At 38.5% G+C, this 21,944-nt stretch overlaps 2 protein-coding genes across 7 annotated transcripts in view; one reads left to right on the plus strand and one right to left on the minus strand.

Annotated features, from left to right (window-relative positions):
• The window catches only part of csmd3b (CUB and Sushi multiple domains 3b), a 404,527-nt gene that overhangs the window by 230,521 nt on the left and 152,062 nt on the right, over positions 1-21,944 (minus strand). For all 3 annotated transcript variants that reach the window (XM_082522480.1, XM_082522479.1, XM_082522478.1), the window contains exon 4: positions 13,180-13,377. In XM_082522480.1, coding sequence (XP_082378606.1) covers positions 13,180-13,377 — 198 coding nt within the window. The remainder of the gene's footprint in view (positions 1-13,179; positions 13,378-21,944) is intronic.
• On the plus strand, positions 7,644-10,523 carry LOC309699463 (uncharacterized protein). 4 transcript variants are annotated; one of them, XM_082522483.1, is made up of 4 exons: positions 7,644-7,944; positions 8,772-8,822; positions 9,081-9,176; positions 9,743-10,523. In XM_082522483.1, exons 1-4 carry the CDS (start codon positions 7,846-7,848, stop codon positions 10,058-10,060), a joined length of 564 nt encoding a protein of 187 aa, XP_082378609.1. In that variant the 5' UTR covers positions 7,644-7,845; the 3' UTR covers positions 10,061-10,523. The 4 variants fall into 4 exon arrangements, 2 of the variants coding, with proteins under 2 accessions (XP_082378609.1, XP_082378608.1); XR_014274354.1 differs by having other exon boundaries at positions 7,646-7,944; positions 8,772-8,826; XM_082522482.1 differs by lacking the exon at positions 7,644-7,944 and adding an exon at positions 8,042-8,308.

Consider the following 21,944-nt stretch of genomic DNA (forward strand, 5'->3'; position numbering starts at 1 on the left):
AGAAGTGACAGCCAAAGAAAAGCTTACCACAAAACGGAGAAGTTATGACAAATCAGACTATAAGACAAAAAGAAAGTGCAGCTTTATGGTTTCATGGACAAAAGAATTTCTGTGGCTGCAATATGATGAGCTAAATAACCAGGGCTGCACATAAGTGGTCCGCAGGTGCGCATTCGCTGTCAAAATAAAAAACACGCACAAGGGTTAGGGTTAAATTTAAAAACTGTACTTTTGAGTTAAAATATATATTTATAATTTTAATAAATGACAAATAAAAAATGCATGAACATTTTTTTTGTATCGAAAAAATATCGAACCGTGACACCAAAGTATCGAACCGAACCGAACCGTGAATTTTGTGTATCGTTGCACCCCTAATATATATATATATATATATATATATATATACACATACACATACACACACACACATACACTGTGCAGTACATACTAGCTAGTGTAAATTGGAGTTATGTTAGGAAGGACATCCAGCACTAAATCTTAGCCATGTACATCATTCAGAATGAGATTTTAGTACCAGATTAGTCAGAGCACATGTTAATAACAAGTGCCTCCAATGCAATTGGCACACAGGGTACAGTTGCAAACTGTGCTAATGGTGCCTGGATAGAATAGAAGATGGGAGAGGCAGGAATGTCTGGTAAAGGCAATGAGCTGGTTGATATGAAGGACAGTAAAAAGGTAGATATATTATGTGTGCAGGAGACCAGGTGAAAGGGAAACAAAGTCAAGCACACTGGAGGTGGATTCAAGCTGTTCTATCACAGTGTAGATAGGAAAACTAATGGAGCAGGAGTCTTAAAGGAAGAGCATGTGAGCAATCTTGTGGAGAATGACAATTGTCAGACAGATTCGTGATTTTGTAGCTGGAAATCGAAGAGGTGATGCTGAATGTTGGTGACGCATATACCCCACAAATTGGATGGATCCTCAGTTAGAAGAGAAAGACATGCTTTGGGTGGTAGGGAGGAGTTACCAGATGACTGGGACAGTGCAGCTGAAGTGATCAGAGAACTGAGGAGATGACTTGCTGGTGGAATGAGAATGCACACACAGACACAGAATGATAGCAACAATAGTGAAAGGGAAGGTTTACAAGATGGTAGTGAGACCTGCTATGATGTGTGGTTTGGAGGGGTTGGTAGGGGGGTGTAGGCATGTATGTATGTATGTGTGTGTGAGAGAGAGAGGTAAAGAAGTATAAGCTAAAAGCAGAGCTGTATAGTTGTGTATCTGTGTGCTTCAAACTTGGTGTGAACATATTAATAGCTTAGCTCCTCTTAGCCTCACTGACAGAGTGACAGAGACATTACTAATCCAGCAATGACAAGTTACTATTCCCCTGCTTCCCTCTCACTCCCTTCCTATCTATGCTTCCTTCTTCCCCAAGACTCAAATCATAGTTTACTGTGCACTGAGGTACGTTGTGCAGCAATTCAGCACATTGTTGGATGTATTTGACTTGCTTTGATGGTGGGTAGAGCACAAAGGCAGTGCTAATCTGGAAAATTGCACAAACATGACACGTCTTTGCAATGCTCCATTCTTAAACGGATGGTACATGTTTATTTATTTATTTATTTATTTTGTGTCCATTATATCATAAATACAGATGTTGGGCATTAAAAGTTTAAGAACGAAGCCAACTAAATTGCTATTGAATGATTATATGACAATCTTATGAAAGTTATTAAAGACCACCATGTTCTTATTATAATGAATCATCTCAGAGCTGGAAAGGCGACATGTTTCTTGTAGCTGGTGTAAATATAGTCTGACAGTGCTTTGTTTCTGCTTTACTTGATGGTAATTACTCTATTAGTCTTTTTAATGAGTTTCTTAAATGTTTCTGCTGTAAAAAAATAGCATGTAAACCTGTTGTAAGGAATGTTTTATTCCTTCAGTATATGCGTTGATTAAAATTTAATAAACTCAACTTTTCTATCCTATCATCTCTTTTCGAAGAATATATTTACTTTTGCAAATGCACAAACCTACAACTACATAATCAACTTATCATCATTATTAAATCATTTTCTACTTCATGACTCCCTGAAGTCTAGAACCCACAAACAAAATATGTGTGCATATTTCTGTTTTCAGTTTTGACTTAGTTTCAGTAGGTAAACATCACGTCATGTTGGCTTCGATCAGGTGACCGACTTGGTGATTGAAGAATATCAAATTTCTTCGCCTTGAGAAACTTTATGGTTGCTTTTGTAGTACGCTTACGGTCATTATCTATTTGGACAGTGAACTGCTGTCGGACCTGTTTTGCACCATTTGGCTGAATCTGAGTAGAATTCATTATGCTACACCTATTAGCAGTCACCAACAGTATCAAGCATCATCATCAGTAAACACTAGTGACCCAGTTCCACTTGTAGCCATACATGCCCCCTGCCATAATGTTGCCTCCACTATGTGGTAGATGTCCCAATCCTGACCTGCGTCTCTGTTTTTCTATGCTTTTTTCTTCCCATCATTCTAATACATGCTCATCTTGGTTTCATATTCTAAACGAATTGTCTTCAGAATTGTGCAGCCTCTTTAAGATGTTATCTGGCCACCTAGCCTTCCTGTTCATGAGTGTAATCAGAATTTAGCACCTTCTTTTAAACCCTTTCCATTAATTCATAAAGGTGCCAGTTAATTAAAGACATGTAGACAATGATACACCTACCTCGTTGGGAGTGTTCTTGGTTAGATGTTAGAAAATGAATTCTCTTAATCATAGAAATAATTCTGCGATCATCCACTTCAGTTGTCTTCTGTGGTCTTTCAGGGTTTTTGGTGTTTCTGAGCTGGCCAGTGTATACCGTATCAGATGTACCAGATTGTAGATTTTTAGACTATTGTAATTCCTTGTTTACTTGCTTAAGTAATGCCTCCCTGGAACGACTGCAGGGTGTTCAGAATGCTGCTGCTAGGCTTCTGATAAAGCATCACAAATACTCCCATGCCACTCCCCTGCTAATTCAGCTGCATTGGCTCCCTGTCAAGTTCAGGGTCCAATTTAAGATCATAATCATGACTTATAGGGCCCTGCACGGTGGAGCTCCAACTTACTTAAGTGATCTTCTTCTTTCTTATCACCCCAGCAGGTCCCTAAGGTCTTGTGACCAGGTGTTGCTGGTTGTCCCGCATACAAGGTTAAAAACAAAAGGTGACAGAGCGTTTGTATCAGTGGCTCCCAGACTCTGGAACTCGCTCCATTTGAGTTTGAGATCTGTGGACTCAGTCATGTCTTTTAAAAAGCAGTTAAAAACGTATCTGTTTAAACCCGCTTTTGGTTGATTTTGTTTTGTTTTAGATTTTAATGTCTGTTTTCTGCCTCTGTAAAGCACTTTGTGATTTTATCTTGAAAGGTGCTATATAAATAAACTTTTATTTTACTTTTACTTTACTGACATTACTTCACTGAAAGCTTAAATCCCACACTTCAATCACATCTTAACAGATTACTTAAAATGCACTGTAGCAGTGTACATAGTAAAAACTACAGAAGTTGTGGTCAAAGGAGCTTGCAAAGAAAAGCGTCTGGACTTCTTTAAGTTACTTGAAGACGTTTCACCTCTCATCCGAGAAGCTTCTTCAGTTCTAAGGTCAAATGGTGGAGAGTCCCAGATATAAACCTAGTGGGAGTATCCCCCCACAGAGGGACAAAGGACCCCCTGATGATCCTCTAATCGCCTGAGCCAAGGTGTGAAACTGGGTGTGGGTTCCAATCAGCCAGAATTTCGGGTGTGTTCATTGTGAAACCTGGCCCCACCTTATCATGCGAATTCCTGAGGTCAGATGGCCCAGGATGTGAGTGGGCGTTAAGGCGTCTGGGAAGGGATCTCAAAACCCACACCCAGTTTCACACCTTGGCTCAGGCGATTAGAGGATCATCAGGGGGTCCTTTTGTCCCTCTGTGGGGGGATACTCCCACTAGGTTTATATCTGGGACTCTCCACCATTTGACCTTAGAACTGAAGAAGCTTCTCGGATGAGAGGTGAAACGTCTTCAAGTAACTTAAAGAAGTCCAGACGCTTTTCTTTGCAAGCTCCTTTGACTACGATGACCTGGATGACTGAGAACCTTCACAGACATACAGAAGTTGTGTCTTTGTCCAACAATGCCATATAAGGAAATACATTTTTTAATTATGTTTTTGGAGGATGTTTACATATCATATAACAGAATGGATTGATCCAGGCTCCAAACCTTGATAATGGTATACCTTCTGTTCTTTTAGTGCTTCTAAGTAACTACTTGCCTTCTTTCCTTGTAGCGCACGGTGGTACAACCTTTATCTCACCTAGTTTGTATTGTGGCTGCATAAAGAGATATTTTACCATGAACTGATAGTTATTTGTGCTGAACACGGTGAACCCACCCACTTTCTCATGGGAGGATGATGATGTCTGGGTCCTTCATGAGAAGTGTAAGCGATTTCTCCTATGGTTTCTTCTTATGGATGACTGACTCTGTATTGCTTATCAGATCTACAACCAGAAAGCTTTCAGGTGGAACAGCAAAGTTCAGTTTTATAATTAAGTTTGCGCCTGTGGAAGTTCAGGTCACCGATGTCACTTGGCAGTCATGAGTATTATTGGACTAGATTGAACACAGAAGAAGGTGTAGAGTCACTGATTAAACAGCTTGAAATGAACTGAAATGAACTTTACTTTTTAGAAATTAAGTTCATGGTAGAGCTGTATTTATGGGGAAATCCCAGTACTATCTCTGTGTATATCAAAGTGAAATTTATTTCTACAGTTAATTTAAAAGTGGCAAAGGCTGGAAAGCAAAACTGCTTTACAGAGCCAGAAAATTAGAAGACACTTAAACTAGTCAAAACAATGCAATGACCAAATAAAACAATGGCATAATGAGAGAAACAATATCAATAAAAGGAGTAAATAAGTAGATAAAATTGCAACATAAACATACATGAAATGCAGAGACTAAAAAGAAAAAAGAAAAAGTCATTAAATAAAATGCTCTCTCTGATATATTTATGAGGATTATTAGAAAGGGAGAAAAAACCTTTAGAAAAAACTCCTGATGCCTTTGGATTTTAACAGTACAGAAGAGTGACTAGTCAGCACAAGTAATAGATGTGAAAGTGGAATAATGGATCATTTCAGAGATGTCACCTGCTGCTAGTTTTCTGAGCAACTTAAAAAATAATATAAAAGAACCTTAAAATTATCTCTGTATATTAGAAGAATTAAACCCAGTAACATGGGAGGGCATGTCTTCCCTGCACTACTAGTGAAGGGTGTTTCTGCTGCACTTTAAACCACTACAGGCAACTAACTGATTCATAAACAGACAGAACTGAACTAGTCAAAGGACACAAAACAAAACCAAAATCTAAGCCTTTAAGTCTTTAACAGTGGCTAAAATGTTTAATGTGTAATTGGTCTAAGGAAGTCAGAGCTAGACTAAAACAGAGCAGATTTGTTCATTGCAGTAAGATAATGCTGACATTCCCTGGATTGTTTTTAAAATTCAGTCGCAGGGGGTTGGCTGCATTGATTGCATCTACTGGGTGTTCTTGCCAATTGAAAAGAGCATTAATTTTTTAAAAATATAACTTACCTCTGACAAATTAACCATGCACATAAGGCTACACTGTAAGGTACAACAATGTACAATATGACTTAAATGTCAGATAATCATAACAGTATTATCTCCCTATAATTAAGTTGACAAACTGAATGTTTCCTCTCGTGAAAAATCAAAAAAGCATGACATTAAGACTGGACTATATGGAAAATACAGGTCATAAGCCCTTGACTGAGGATTATATCTGTCAGTTGTCTATCAAAATAAAAACTGTATAATTGTAATCATTTTCTTTTTTTTAAAAAAGAAGCCTGATGAAAACTGGAGATATATTATCTGATTGGATAAAACCAATATTAGTAGTAGTACCACAGTGAATGCATACTTTCAACAGTGAAGGAAAGAGAAAGTGTGATGATGCTGGGCTGTGTGAATGCAAAACATTTTGAAATATATAGCGAAATATAACTCCTCCGTTGCAGCTAAATCTCTGAAAAATGACAGGTCTTTCTGGATTATACCTGTCACTGAAAATATAGGGGCCTATATAGAGTTTGAAAATGAACAAATAATAGATTTTAATCTCAGTAATGAAAGGTGGAGTGACTTTTACTCCAGTGAGTTACTGTTGTGCCTACATTACCCTGATGTTCAACTTCAAAAAAATTTATATTTTCTGCAAAGAAGACTATTACAAAGCAATGGTTCTGTCCTGACATTTGTATGGAATCATTCTGGAGACTATGTCTATCCGTGTTATTGGTTTTGAACATACCACAGCAAAATTAAATAAAGCTCGACCCACGACTGTTGACGCTTGGAAAATCTTCTCATCCAGAGTTATCTCCTGGAAGAGGCAATAATTGGTTTTAACTTTGTGTTTTTGTGTCTTTTCTTTGCTGTCCCTATGCCTTGTTTGCTAATGTTTGCTTTGCTACTGCAGTTTACAGTTGTGCTGTATATGTCTGTACCCCCCCCCCCAAACCCCGTTTTAAATCAATAAAATGTTGATCACAAAAAAAAAAGAAAATGTATATTTTATTAAAACGTTGTCAGGGTTCCTGGGTTGTTGACCCAGTGTTTTCAGTTCTTACTTTGTCACGGTTTAGTTTTCACGTTTCCTGCTTTATTATGTTAGCATTATGCATTATGTTCTGTTCAGTTCAGCTGTGTTCTCACGTGTCTCTTATCATCATCATTAGCCAGTGTATTTAAACCCTCAGTTTCTCGCAGTTCACTGTCTTGTCATCGTCAATTGTGTGTGTGAGTTTTTCATTTCAGTTCACTTCAGCCCAGCCAGCCATTCAGCCCGTCCGTCCGCCCGTCTCATGTTATGTTCACCATACATTTATAATAAACACCATCCACATCCTCAATCTGCCTGCGAGGCCTGTGTTTGGGTTCTCTTTCCACACCACAACGCCCTCACAAAAGTAAGTGGCCTTATACTTACTTTTATACTTATACTTACGTATTCGTGTACCCAATTAACCAATATCTAAATATTATATAGATAAAATAACTTAGTTTCATGCCTGTGCCTGGGTCCTTTAAAATGAGTGACAGAGTGCCCCTGCCTAAATGATGGTGTGTGATATTTTTAATTAGGACCCACGGCAAATATGAACTCAGTAGATAACTCCAGCAATAAATGACACAAACAGAGTGCTTTTGATTCAGGTCTCCTAAGGCTGCACATATATGGAAACATCTTTGAACTGTCAATTGTACCTCAGATATACTATTGCCTTAGTTCCTCAAACTGCCAAGAAAAGTGTGTCTATGTTGCCTTTTCCATGAACTTTCAACACAAAGTTTTATAAATGAGGGACAACAAGAGCCATTGGGACTCAACAACATTGATTGGCAAAGTAAAATAATGAGCTGTCAGCAGCTAGGGATCTGCAGGTTCTACACAATTTACAGCAACAGTGTCCACTGTACATTTAAGGAGGGACAAAGAACACTGAGTAACATGGGAACTTCCGGTAATGGCGTTTACTGCACTGTAATCCCTAACAGTTGTCCTAGCTCATAACTAATAAGCTCATAACACTCAAATGTCGTTTTGTAGTTGAGCAAACTATAAAGTATTGAGCTCTGTTGGCTTTTATGCAGCTTTAATTGAATAGGGCTCAATATTTTTTAGCTAATTTTTTTGGAACGCTCAAAAAGTTTAAGAAGCATATATTAGTGACGTTCTGGTGGGTGGAGTCTTGTTGCTCCCTCAGGAAAGCTGAGTCAGCCCTCTTGAATTTACCTTGATGCAGGGAAGATTTGGCCAGCCCTGTGGATTAAGAGTCCCCAACTTCAACCCTCCACGACCACCACCTTATTTTTTTTCATCAACTGCCCTAAATTTGGTAAGTCTAACGTGTTTTTGTTTTGTTTAAATTTAATTTCGATAAACATTCTTTTTTTATTTTTTACTGGAAATATATTCGTACTTTGTGCACAGTGAATATTTATTATAAATGAATTCGAATCCAAGTAATTGTAATTTTAGAAGTTTTCGAATGTGACAAATACGTAATGTTATTTCAAATTAGAATGGTGTAACGTTTTGGCGGTTTTCCGTGGGGGACAACATTTCCCATAATGCATTGTATTCTTGCCCGGGAGGTTGACGGTGGCAGTTCTAGCTCCATGCGTTTGAACTTTCTACTAAAACTTTCTACTGTCCGTTTCTACCGGTTGTCGTATTCGCCGGTAATGCACGTGCGTATTGTGAGTATACTTATTTCAATAATTGTCCGTGTTACACAGTCAGTAGTTTACGCTGTTGAGCTGTGTGTGTGTGTGTGTGTGTGTGTGCGCGCTAGCATGAAGCGAACAATAATAAACAACATGAGTGTGTTATCATTATTATTATTTCAAGTTTGTTATTTAAGTTATTAAGCTTAGCAACACACCTATCAACATTAGTTTGAAACGGTTAACATTAACAGACTGAACTGGACTTAATAACAGGAGTGCATATAATCTTAGTAAATTATTGTGGTGAGTATCAGCTGCGCTGGGTATGTAAATCGGGCCATCCAGCTGCGGTGCTGATTCGACGTCACACAAATGTCACTTGATCAAGGAGCAGATCTGCATCAGATGAGATCAGCTGACTACGTGTGTGTGTGCTGTGCAAAAAATGTTTTTGAATATTAATAAGTCATCTTTGTGCACATATTGTTTACAGATATCAGACTGCAAAGAGTACTACAGAGAGTCAACATTTCACCAGTTGTCAGTGGGTGAGTTTTATAATTTGTCCTAATTTAAATAAAAAAATAAATACAAAGAAACTAGAGAATTTTGCCCTGAATTATTCAAAATTTTTAGATTTTTTTGGGTTACCCTTCTAGATTGACAAGTTTAGCCCGTTACACAAAAAGTTTGGACACCCCTGATCTATAACAATGACAATCAGAACATGGCTATCCAACACTTTGTTTTTACTCTGCATTTGTGTAAATACTATTCTAATAGATATTGTATGTTCATCTAGGAACAGCATGATGTAAATACAAGACGGGCCCTCGTCCTTCGTGCACTTCCTGTGTACCTGCGTGAAGATGCCTCCACGTTATTCAGGACTTGTGATGTAAGTGTACTGGCCTCAGCATCAACCCCTTTGCCTAGCTGTTCAGTCAAACATATGACATCACTCAGAACTCAAGGAGAACCAGGGTGTATATCAGGAAGGAGGTTCAACACAGTCCTCATCTGACTTGTTTTCTCCCATATATCAACTATTGTTGAATAAGATTGCAAGAAGATTGTTACGCATAAACCAGAAAACATGAAAATAGTTGAAAGATTATTAAACAAAAACAAATCCACAGATAAAAACTCTCCCTTTTAAAATTCAAGTGTTCTATTTTTTTGGAGGTGCCATGTTGTGGTCAGAGAAATGTTTGGTAAATAACAAAAACAAATATCTTGGCATATATTTATTATTGAAAACATTTATTTAAACATATGTTTTGAAACCAAACCCAAATTAAGATTATTGTAATGCATCATGATGTATCGCAATATCAAATTAAATCGTTGACATTATAATCCTAAAAGAAACGTGTGACTTATGAAGATTCACACCTCTAATCAGTAGCATGATTTGTGTCCTTGTGGGGCTGAACTCATTCTTGTATTATTTTTGTTTTGCAGTCAGCAGATGGTCCAGACCCTACTGACACTCCTGTGGCTCTGCTGACAGTTGTCACGGATGACACTACTGATTCGGCCCTCTTCAGTCCCGAAAGCATCTGCATTGTCGTTGAGGATGAAATACTTGTGAATGGTCCCACAAATCTGGCTGAGTCATTTCTCCTGCTCTTTGGGTACATCTATGCACTAGACCTACAATACCCAAAGAAACTTGAGCTTACATTCACATTTATCCAGAAGGTTGTGATGTGCCTTGAGGACAACAAACCACTGAAAGGGCGTCTACTGATGCTGAAGAATGATTTGTTCAATGAGTGAATCACTCAGAATGGACTACTTGTTGAGCTGAGTATTGAGGAAGCTTTTTTTTGTTTGTTTTTTTCCTAATCATTTGCCTCTCCTACCTCACATTTAAGATGAATGACTGTTCAGTTCATGCACTATTCATGTTTAATGTTCTGTTGCCTAATACGTAAATGCACTGCCTTGATGTTTGTTCCCTATAAGTACAGCAGTGGAAACAGTACTGTTTTTTTATGTATTTTTAAAAAAGAAAGTGAGCTGCAGCTGTCAAGGTACAGTAAGTGTTAAATGCCTCAATGTTCTAATAGCTGCAATTGCTGTTAATACTGAAAATGTTATTGAATTTTAGAATTGAGATGGAGACCCTTGGAGTCTTTTTCTCTTGTTTTATTTATGAAGCACTTTTTTATGAGTGAGCTCTGTTGTTTGTGCCTTTTTAAAAGCACATTGTGTTTAATAAAAAGTTGTTAAATTGTTAGTGTTGTTACTTTCATGTTTTCTAACACTTTTAGCTGATTATAATTTACTGGGCAAACAGTTTAGAATTATTTGTAAGTGTATTTCCCACAGTATTTTAAAAATATTGAAGATTTTAAGTGTTATTTCCCATATTATAAGTTAGAAAATATGAAAAAGTTTGAGTTTATTTCCCACATCGTATGAGTTGCAATATGTAAAATATTTTGAGTGTATTTCCCACCTTAATTAAGTTGAAAAATATTGAACATTTTGAGTTTATTACTCCCTAATTATAAGTTGAGGAATATCAACATTTATGAGTTAACATTGAGGTAATTTAAGGCAACTGCAACTATAATTTTTATTTTAGTTAAACTTAAAACTTTTAAAAACATCACTAAAAAATTGTTGTGTAATCTGTTACACAACAATTTTTGAGTTCTGTGAACTTATTAGGTTTTACAGTGTGGGTAGACGTGTTTTAGGTCCGCTCCGCTACTCGGCTCAGCATTTACCTAACGAACCTACTTCTTTGAGATTTTGATTCCCAGTTTTGGATGTCTTTTGCCTTTGTCGATTACTGAAGATCCAAAGAATGTCAAAGTCAAAGGGCAAACAAGACCGAGACCGAGAAACCTCGACATCTGCGGCACCTGTAACTGCAGCCGAGATTAGCTTAATGCTTGAGGAGCATAGAGCTGCATTGCTAGCGGACTTTAAGTCATTCTTTGAGGACTTGTCCTTTGTATGATTTGCCCTCATACCATTTGTTCCACTACTTTCAAATAAGACACTGTGCATCTTCTATCTTGCTAGAGTTTTCAAGTCAGCCTCTCAAGCCTTGGTGGGAAGACTTATTCCAGTTGAAGCCTCACAGTAAGGCTCTAATATCACAAATATATACTTTAATTATGGCATCAAGCAATTACTCAACCAAGAAAATTGCTTCGAGTTGGGAACAGGAACTGGGTCTTCAGTTTGTTGAAGGTTACTGGGACAAAGTAATTGACAAAATTCATTCCTCAGCCTCATGTGCAAGACTCGCCCTTATTCAGTTTAAGACGGTATACAGATTACACTTCTCAAGATTTAGACTATCTAAAATATACCCCGGCATTCCTGACCTGTGCAACAGATGCAACACCTCCCCCTGTGATTTAACTCGTATGTTTTTTGCCTGCCCATCACTTCAATTATACTGGACTTTTTACTTTGACGTGCTCTCTCATGTTTTGAGCGTTACTCTCAAACCATGCCCACTAGTTGCCATTTTTGGTGTTTCTGAAGATGCCACCCTAAACCTTAGTCGTAAGCAACTGGATATTATATATATATATATTCACTTCACTGCTGGCACGACGCCGAATTTTGCTGTCTTGGAAAGCTCCTCACACTCCAGCCCGATCACGTTGGCTGGAAGATGTTATGTTCTCTTTAAAATGGAGAAAATAAAATTCAGACTCAGAGGAAATGTTAATAAGTTCTCACAGATGTGGCAGCCTTTTAGCATTTACTTTAACTCATTGAAAACACTTGTATCATGGGGTTCCCTTTTGTTCTGGTTTTGGGGGGGTGGGGTTGTTTTGGTTTTTTGGGGTTTTTTGTTGTTGTTTTCTGTGTGTGGGTTGTTGTTTTTTGTTTTTCTTCCTTTTCCCCTTTTTTTCTTCTTTTTCTTTTTTCTGTTTTATTGTTATCATCCGAATTCTAATGGCACAATCTCTCTTGATATATATCTTTGTATCGGTTGGTACTTGCTGTATTGGGCCTGATATGTCAAATTACATGTGCAAAACTTTATAAATAAAAAAAAAAAGGGGGGGGGGGGGGGGGAAGAACACTGAGTAACATAAAAACCTGGATCATGTTAGTGTGCCAGATGTAGCCAAACATGCTCTTCCTGGAATCCCTGGCAGGTTAACATAGATATTATTACCTCCCTATATGATTTGATCAAGTTTAAAACAATCTGAGATGTTTAATTATAAATTGGACCTTAAAGGAAATATTCAAAATCTTTTTTGGACATGCATTGTGTCATTTCCTGAGTCAACCAAAGTCATCAAGAGGATTGCATTAAAAAAAAATCACACCTAAACTCCAAACTCAGGTTTTTCCAGTTGTTCACTTAATTTCTTATGTTTAAAGCAAACTGTGCATGTCTGCTATAAATTCACATAAATGCTGCAGTGTGGCATACAGCAATAATTAAAACATTTTAAAAACTTCTACTTCAGTAAACTTCCACACACTGATCTGACACACACACACACGCACTATATGCACACTTTACACACTCTTGCCTGCGTCACTCTGTGCCTGCACACATGCATGCACACAAGCCTTGTTCTGCCCACATGCAGTCTGTCTGTTTTCCTGTTTCTCTCAGGGACACTTAAACACAGTACACATAAATATATGAAGAGCTTTTTTCCCCATAAAATTCCACATAGAGGTCAACATTTCTGTTATCTTGAAGATTGCTTGAGTCTTTTTGAACATTTTCAGCTTTTTTTTTTTTCCATTTCATTTGACACATGTATAGTAGTAAGATCTTGAAAATAGAGGTCGATTTTGAATTTATTTTCAAATTGGACAAAAACTCTTCACATCTAGTCATGCACACACATAAACACGCGCCTGCACACGCACAACACAAAAACACGTGGAGTCCGTACCTCGACAAATGGGAGCGGGAAAGTCCCAGACGGCGGCATTTCCGGCATTGGTGATGCATGTGAGTGTCGCATGACCATCTAAGACATAACCAGGGACACAGCTGTACCGCACACTGTCTCCCACTGCAAATCTTCCTCCACCACTTAGCACCGCTTTGGGTGGGACACCAGGGTTTCCACAAGATGAACTGTGCAGTTCTGCAAAAGATAACAGAAAAAGAGAAAGATGAAGGCTTTTATCAGTTTTGTTTTGGGATTAATTTGATTAAAATATTGAAATATACATTTTTCTATCTCAGCCATCACTCAGATAATATGCTCAGCCACTTTTTTATATGGCCTGTATTTGTATAGCGCTTTTCTAGTCCCTAAGGACCCCAAAGCGCTTTACACAACCTGTCATCCACCCATTCACACACACATTCACACACTGGTGATGGGAAGCTACAATGTAGCCACAGCCATAGTGATGCATGTAATTCAGTCTGTCAGATCACACACACATCTAACTAAACAGACGATCAATTTCAATCAGTCCAGGTGAACCTTTCAGTTATGCTTACCCCCATAATCCAAACAGTTTTTTTCTGCTTCTAGTTCCCGTATATTACACACACACACACACACACACACGGTCTCACCAATGGTTATTTTATTTTATGTTGTGCTCTGAGGGCTTTCAAAACACAGGTGACCCACAGCTCAATACTGTGACTGAATCAGAGCTGCTGCTGCTCTGCTAATGTGCAGCTCACACTGTGTCTTCTGTGTAGACATGGTGTTACAGCCCGGTCCCATTGCGTCTGTCATTAAAAACAGTTCTGGGGTCTGAAAAGCAAGACACTTGCATTGTGGTGATGCAGTTTAAATACCTCCATTACAGCCTATTCCAGAGTATTGCTCCAAGCACAGACATAGCTGGGAGCCTACTGGTCTTTACAAATACATACTGCCGAGCACGATGGCTGTAAATGGGCAGTTGGATTGCCTTTGCAATCAAAGAAGAGAAAATTCAGCCTCGGAGAAAGGGCGGAAATGCTAAAGTTTCTTTTCAATCCCCCCTCTTCCCGCTAGCTTAATTTGCAGTTCTGTGCCAAAGACGTATGCACAATTATAGGCTTATAAACATCCGCCAACACAGACGCACAAACAAGCGCGAGAGGGAGTGAGAGAGCGAGACAGGGGGAGAAGGGGTATTACAAGCCATAAAACAGGAAGTAGATGGGCGCACAGGGAGCAACTCTGGTCTTATTGTTTGAACTTGATTGATACAACTATGAAACAGTTCAGACAGATGTGGGGTTAGGGAGGGGGAGCAGGAACTAGACAGATAGGGGTGAGAGGGAACTGTGGATTGGTGAGGGTGGTGGGGCAGAGAGGGAAAGGAGCAGGATGCCCAGCATGATAGATAGAACTATGAAATTACTAAGACACGGAGAGCAAAAAAGGTAAGAAAGCAAAATGTTAAAGGAAGAGAGAAAAGATTAGAAAAACAGAAATCAACAGCAGTGGTGAGGAAGACTATGCTCCCAAATGAGAGGTGGCAGTATAGCAACACGTATTCTTTAAATGTCACGAGAAACTCTGGAAATCTTTCACTTTACTCCTCGAACTGCAAAAATACCCAAAATAAGTTTGTAAAAAGCTCTAGTACAGCAGCAGGGAGCTCTCTGTCATACTAACTGCAATAATTTGTAATTACTATTCACAAAGCAGGTAGAGGAGATTTAACGTCAGTAAATGAACGGATGATATGACTCTTGAATTGGCCGGCTGATAGATTCATTTATAAAATGACTTTACTGTCACACCTTTTCAATTACATCCCATTCCTTCCCCTTTAGCCACAGTGCGGGTGATTATGTGGACATTTATATTTGGAATTTTTATGTGGCCACAATCAACCTGTCTTTTCATTTTCCTTTAAAATAAACCTGTCAGCTTTCTTTTTGTTATTATCATATCTCTTAAATGCGTATATGCATGTGTACATGTCATTAAGTCTGCCTGCCAGCTCCCTGACACACACACCTCTAATTGCCATTCTCCTTATCTCCACACACACAGTGACAGGGAAACACACACTAACAAGACACACTTGGACATTAGCGCACATGCGCACACACACACACAACCATGGTCATCCATCACTGTGGCGAACCCCTGTGCTGTACTGTGATTGGATGTCAGGTTGGCCTAGTGTTGCGACCCGTTGGCCTATCGATTTTACCAGTCAGCATGGCCCCACTTGGTGTCAGGATGTTTGTTGTTGTTGAGCATCCTATCAGGCACACATTTACTCTCATCCAAACACACACACAAACATTAACATTGGTGGTCCAGAGTGCAATCCAGGGCACACGCTAACAAACAGTTTCCCATTTTAGCTACTTGGAGCTTGACTGGTATCTCCATCACTTTTTCCATTTATCTATCTTTTTGCACTGTTTCCCCCTTTGCCATTTTCACTATTACTATTTTCTGTCCAGCTTCTTTACTCCATCTGTTTCTGCTGTCTTGTTAGGCTTTCATTCCCACTTCTGTTGTTTTTACCCCTCTCCTTCTCTGCACCTCCATCCATCGATTCCCCCCTTCTCTTCCCTTACTACCTTATCCTCAACAAAAAACCTTTGACAACACCTCCCTCCTTTCTATTTCTCCCTTGTTTTATCCATACTAATATATCAACCCTTATGTCCATCTCCCTGTTCCTCCTTTCATTCTTTCCTACCTAGTTTATTGTGAACATCACACACTTTCATTACACTAGTTTATTCAGTAGCCAGCAGCTATGCCACGCTCTTCACAGTGGTTTATTGCTGCCTGCCCTCTCTTATTTATTCTCTCATACCCACACTTCTTCTTCCTCTCATTTCTCTCTCTTTAGCTATCTCTGCTTCTCTTTCGCTATCTCAGTCTCTCCCCAGTTTACCATAACCATGATTTCAGTCTCAGTTGCTTCATTACAAGCTGCTGCTTTTATGGGCCATCTGTAGAACTATCTGCATTTGTCACACACACACGCACACGCACACATGCACGCGCACACGCACACACACACATTCAAAGGCCTGCATGTAAAGGACTATACAGTTTCTCTCTTTCTACCACACATACACATTCTCACACATGTAACCATTTACCTGGCTTTTATTTCTCCCTAGATAAGCAATTACAGCCGAGTCCAAGTACAGAGAGCACAAGAAAGAGGGGAAGAGGTGGGGAGGAAAGAACTGAGCAGAGGGTAAAAAGCACGAGAGAATGCTGCCATGCTTTTAGACTTTTTAGTGAGACAAATGGCACTGCAGACTGGAAGACTGGTGAGGGGGAGTGAAGGACAGTGAAGTGGGCGAGGGGGACAGAGAGCAAGACAGGAAAACAGAGGCACAGAGACGGGGGGGTGATTCATGGAGTTCAGAGGTTTTACACCTCAGTCAGCAGTAATTTTTTTTACAAGATGAACTGAGTTTCAGACCTGAACAGAGTACAGTAGAAGGTAAAATGCTTGAATGCAAAACATAGAATATGTGGTAAGAAATCATATACATAGATTAAAGGGCAAAAAATAAAAAATAAACCAAAAATGTGATTTTGAAGTTTTTTTTAAGATGTATAACACAAAAAGATTTTGTTTTTAGAGAGTTCTGTAACAATCAGGTGTCTCTTCTGGGGCACTTAGATTTACCGCCTGTCAACTTCCGAGTCAGTTGCCTGTCAGTTTGATTCATTTATCACTGTGACCAACTCTTTTTATAGACTTGTGAAGGACTTGTATCATAAAACACTTTTTGTCTAATAAGTTAACACCACTTTACAGCCTTAGTTGTACATCATAAACCATACTGTATGATACAGTGTGCCTCTCCTGACAGTGTAATCATGCTGCCACTTTACACAACAAACACATTTTATCTGTTTAATCTGTTTCTCTAATCCAAGCAGAGGCACTATTAAGCAATCATGAATAAATAAAAAAAACACAAGAAAATAGTTTTATATAACAGGCCCAGAATATACATGTTGTTACTACTTTTAAAGATCAGCGTGAATGTTTTGCACATTTATTTTCCAAACCTTTATTTTGCACAAGGTGACGTTCTGAATACATCCTTTTCTTCATGTCAAATTTTCTGTAACGTGCACGTGAGGCGTACATTAGCATTCTGATACAGCTTGGCAAAATGTGATTGGCAGTTTCCTGTCTGCAGCAATAGGTTGCCATTACCAAATAAATGAGACGGGTTTAGAATTGCTGGAGTTAAATGTCATTGCCGGGGCAAGCCGTGTGGAATATTTAGGACCAGGACGCGGCAGCTCTGGTGCAGGTGAGTATTTATTAACGAAGGGAAAAACAAACAACAAAGGCACTGGGAACATGAAACTGGAACCTAAACTGGGTAAAACTAACAAAACAAACCACAAACGAAGATGCAAGGAGGTCCGGGGAAATACACAAGGAGAGATGCAGGGAGACCGAGGGGAAACAACACAGACGAACCAGCAACTACTATGACAGAAGACACAACTTAAATACACTCAGAGAACACAGGGAGATTACACACAGGTGGGGAACACAGCTGGGAGTGATTAACGTGACGAGACTAGGGAGGCAAACTGAAAACACTCACATAAGACGCAGACCTTCACAATAAAACAGGAACTACGCATGAAAGGACACAAACTAAAAAACACGGACTAGATACAGGAACACACGGGCAGAACAGAGTACACAAACGCTGGGTCAAAAGGACCCAGGATCATGACAGATAACCCTTCTGTGAAACTGCCCTTGCTACTGAAGGAAGAGGATTTGAAAATAAAAAAAAAAAAAAAAAAAATTATGTTATATTGTACTACACTTGTTATCCATTCAATTTTAGATTATTTTATAATCTACAATAGCATGCAAAGATCACGAGTCATCCCTCGTTTTTATATATTTGATTCACATAATCATTGTCAGTATGTACAGAGGAGGCCAGTAGAGAGGTACATCAGTGATACGGTCATCTGTAAAACACAGCGGAGGCTCTGTCAAGGTTTGGTGCTGTATTTCAGTATATTGTGTTGGGGATTTTATCAAAATTATGGAATTATGAACACAGAAACATACAGTTAGATTTTAATACCATGTAATACTATCTGAAAAGCATCTAATTGGCAACAGCTTCATTTTTCAACATTTATCCCAAACACAGTGCCAATGCAATAAAAGTGTACCTGGACACAAATTTTAAAAAAGCGCACAATGGAAAACTCTCAATGGACTGACCTCGACAGAGCTTGGACCTCAACGTTACTGAAGCAGAGCAGGATCATGTTGACAGAGAATGGAACAAGAGGCAGCCAACATCCAAAACATCGTTTTAGAGCTTTGCATGTTCTCCAAGAAGCCTGGAGAACTATTCCTAAAGGTTGCTCAAACAGATTGTAAGAAACCTTGCTTAACAGAGATCAGGCTGTGTACACACTATGTTTTCATAAATTGCTGCACTTTATATAGAAATGACGGGTTGCTCAAGACTTTTGACAGCACTCCATGTACATCTGTCTGGATTAATTAAACGATTATAATCTTAATTCTAAAATAAAATGCTGCTTGTGGTAGCATGCATCAGAGTCGCAAGCAGGTATGTGATTGAAATTGTTAATGTGTCCTTGATTGTACAAACAAAAACTTTAAGGGGTTATGTGGTAGTTTTGGAAATAATCCAATGTTGTGGTTGAAAAATGTCAGACGTGTTTTTGCCCATTTTGTTCAAAAATAATACATCCATATATTTATAATATTGACAGTGGAACCTTTCCCACCAAACAATCCCTGTATGTCAAGTAACTGTCATACTAGGATTCGAGTTATTTTCTGAAATTCTAACTATGACAGCTTAACAATCACGAATGGGATAATGTGAAATTATTCTACATGGCTTTGTGCTTTTTAATATGAAAAGATTAATGCCAAGATGAGATATCCACCATTTGAAAAATGTGACACCTTTCTCTATAAAAGCATTAAAAGAATGAAAAAAAAGCAGTTAAAAGAATCGTGCTGAGCAGAAGCTGAGCAAATACAAAGAGTGATGGGATGAATGGTAAAAGTTTTCTCCTTGATGTGGTTATACACCAAGAAGAAAGCTTTTCTGTTTATGTGACTATATGTATATGTAGGTATCAACTACATTTATTTCTATACAGTGTATATGTGTGTGTTAAAGCAGTTAAAGAAGAACATTGGAGCTGCTATGTAGGTCCTTGTAATAAAATCTTACAGCGTGTGATAAACAAAAGGAGCTAAAGTGAAGTTCACAGCTGGGCACTGTTTTAAAAGAGTAGTTAAGGTAACCCCCTCACCTCCACCCCCCACCACACACACTTCTATATAACGTTTGTGATGGCGAAGAGAAGAGAGTTGACATGATATATGATAATGGAAATGGAACAACAAGTACCAGCAGTTCTGGCCTCTTCCAGCTATTACCAGCCACAGTCCAAAGTGAGGAACAGCAGGGGGTAGGACTAAGATCTTTTCCAGACAAATTCCCTTTTCAGCCTCAAACTGACTCTCGGTGGCGAACCGCTAGCAACAAAACGAGCCATTCATTTTCACATTCATTGGTAAATGGTAAATGGTAAATGGCCTGTATTTATATGTATTTCACTTCCTGGTCAAAATGACAAGCTGTGAGACTAGATTGTCTGAACCCTCTCGGGTCCAACTCATCATTGGTGATAACCCTAATCCTAAATTATGTCCTAAAAATATGTAATTTTTTATCTTTGTTTAAAACTGTTCTCCACAGTCTTGGCAATAAGGTGACAAAGAAAGCAATCTGACTGTGTCAAAATAAATAGGCTTGGGGTTGATGATGACCTAGACCTTAATAAAAACATACATTTTACATTCAGAGAAGTATGTGTGGTGGTAAGAGATGCCATCTACAGATACAGCCATTTAAAATTGACCAGCAAGTCTATGGCAGATTTTTTTTTAAATTTATTTATTATCATTATTGTTTACTTTTAATCACATATTCGCTTATATTTTGGTAATTTAATAAAAGAAATCAGATTTATATATATATATATATATATATATATATTTTAAACCTCTCAGTAATAGGAACTGGAGTCTAGCTCTGCAGTGTTTGTGTAAGGGTAATGGCCATTTTCACCTTTATCCTGCAGCAATCATCCACTTGAGTTGTGATTACATGACCACTTAATATTGAAAGTGTCATAAGTACTCCGCAGCTCTGCATTTGGTGAAACTGACAACCTGATGATGTTGGCACTATTTGTCTGTTCTAATCATGTTGCAAAAGTACATTGGTAGCTTAATTGCCTCCTAAGGGACTAAGACAGAGCCATGTTTGGAAAGCAATCCAGCAAAATTGAAAATACAACTGAGAAAGAGCTAGAAAGATTTTCTTTAATGTTTTGTATGGGTAGGCCATTAGACTTTACACCAGAGACCTTCATTTGTGGTTTCTCTCTAACATGAGCAGTTCAGTACCCAACATAGAGTTTTCTGAGCCAGAACTGGCATTTTGGCTGTTTGAATGTGCACTGATATCAAACGCCAGCCTGGCATGCAAATACTTATAAAATAGAGAGAGTAAATAGAAAGCAAATTTGGTTTATATCTCCATTGGATCTGCGAATCAGCCATTCTGTTAGGTAGTCCCGGCTTTTGCCTTCAGAACTTTCCTAATTCTTCATGGCTTAAATTCAACAAGATGATGACACCTTGATTTTCGTCCATACATGACAGGGTAGCACAAACCTGCTCCAGATTTGTCAGCTGCACATCCATGATGCATATGTCCTGTTCCATTGTATCCCAAAAGTGCTCTACTGGATCTACTCTGAGCTTTGTTCTGCTGGAGGTTTCTTTTTTATGTTAAGAGAGTTTTTCCTTCCCACTGTTCCCAAGTGCTTGCTCATAGGGGGTCATCTGGTTCTTTTCTTCTGTATTATTGTAGGATCCTTACCTTACAATATAAGGCACCTTGAGGCGACTATTACTTGCGCTGTATAAATCAAACAAAATTGAATTTAATTGAAACTGATGTGCTGTGTATTCATAGCTATACTTCTGCCCACCTTGGCGCTAACAAATGGATGAGTTATTCTGGCCTTCCTATCAGCTCCAAGCAGCCTGGCCATTCTCCTCTGACCCTTGGCATCAAATAGGCATTTTCATTTCATTTTTTTCCTTTCACTTACTGAGTAAGCACTGCTTACTGAATATTTTTCAGACCATTCTCTATAAATCCTAGCGATGAAAAATCCCTGTAGATCAACAGCTCCTGAAGACCAAGCTGTCTGTCACCAACAACAACGCTGCATTTAAATTCACTTGAATCACCTTTCTTCTCCAAGTATGTTTGTTTTGAACTTCAGCAGGTGATCTCACGAAGCCTGCATGCCTAAAAGCACTAAGCTGCTGCCATATGGTTGACTGATTAGCTGTTTGCTATATAGAACAGTTGAACAGATGCACTTAATGAAACAGAGGGCAAGTATGTAAGCCAAGCATGAAATAAAAAAGGCTACATTTCAGTAGATGCCCTACATACTCTTTCATTGTACTCTAACAATTAAAACAGACACAATACACAGGATAATTAGTTGTTCTAATATTGTTAGTAACTAACATGGTTGATATAATGTCAGAGTAAGAGTAAGCAAAAATATGTGTTAACAAATCATTTAATGTCTTCTGTAATGTCACTGTTGCATATAATAGAGAAGACTAGGGCACT

This window comes from Aulonocara stuartgranti, assembly GCF_965226115.1.
Source record: "Aulonocara stuartgranti genome assembly, chromosome: 22".
Taxonomy (NCBI): Eukaryota; Metazoa; Chordata; class Actinopteri; order Cichliformes; family Cichlidae; genus Aulonocara; species Aulonocara stuartgranti.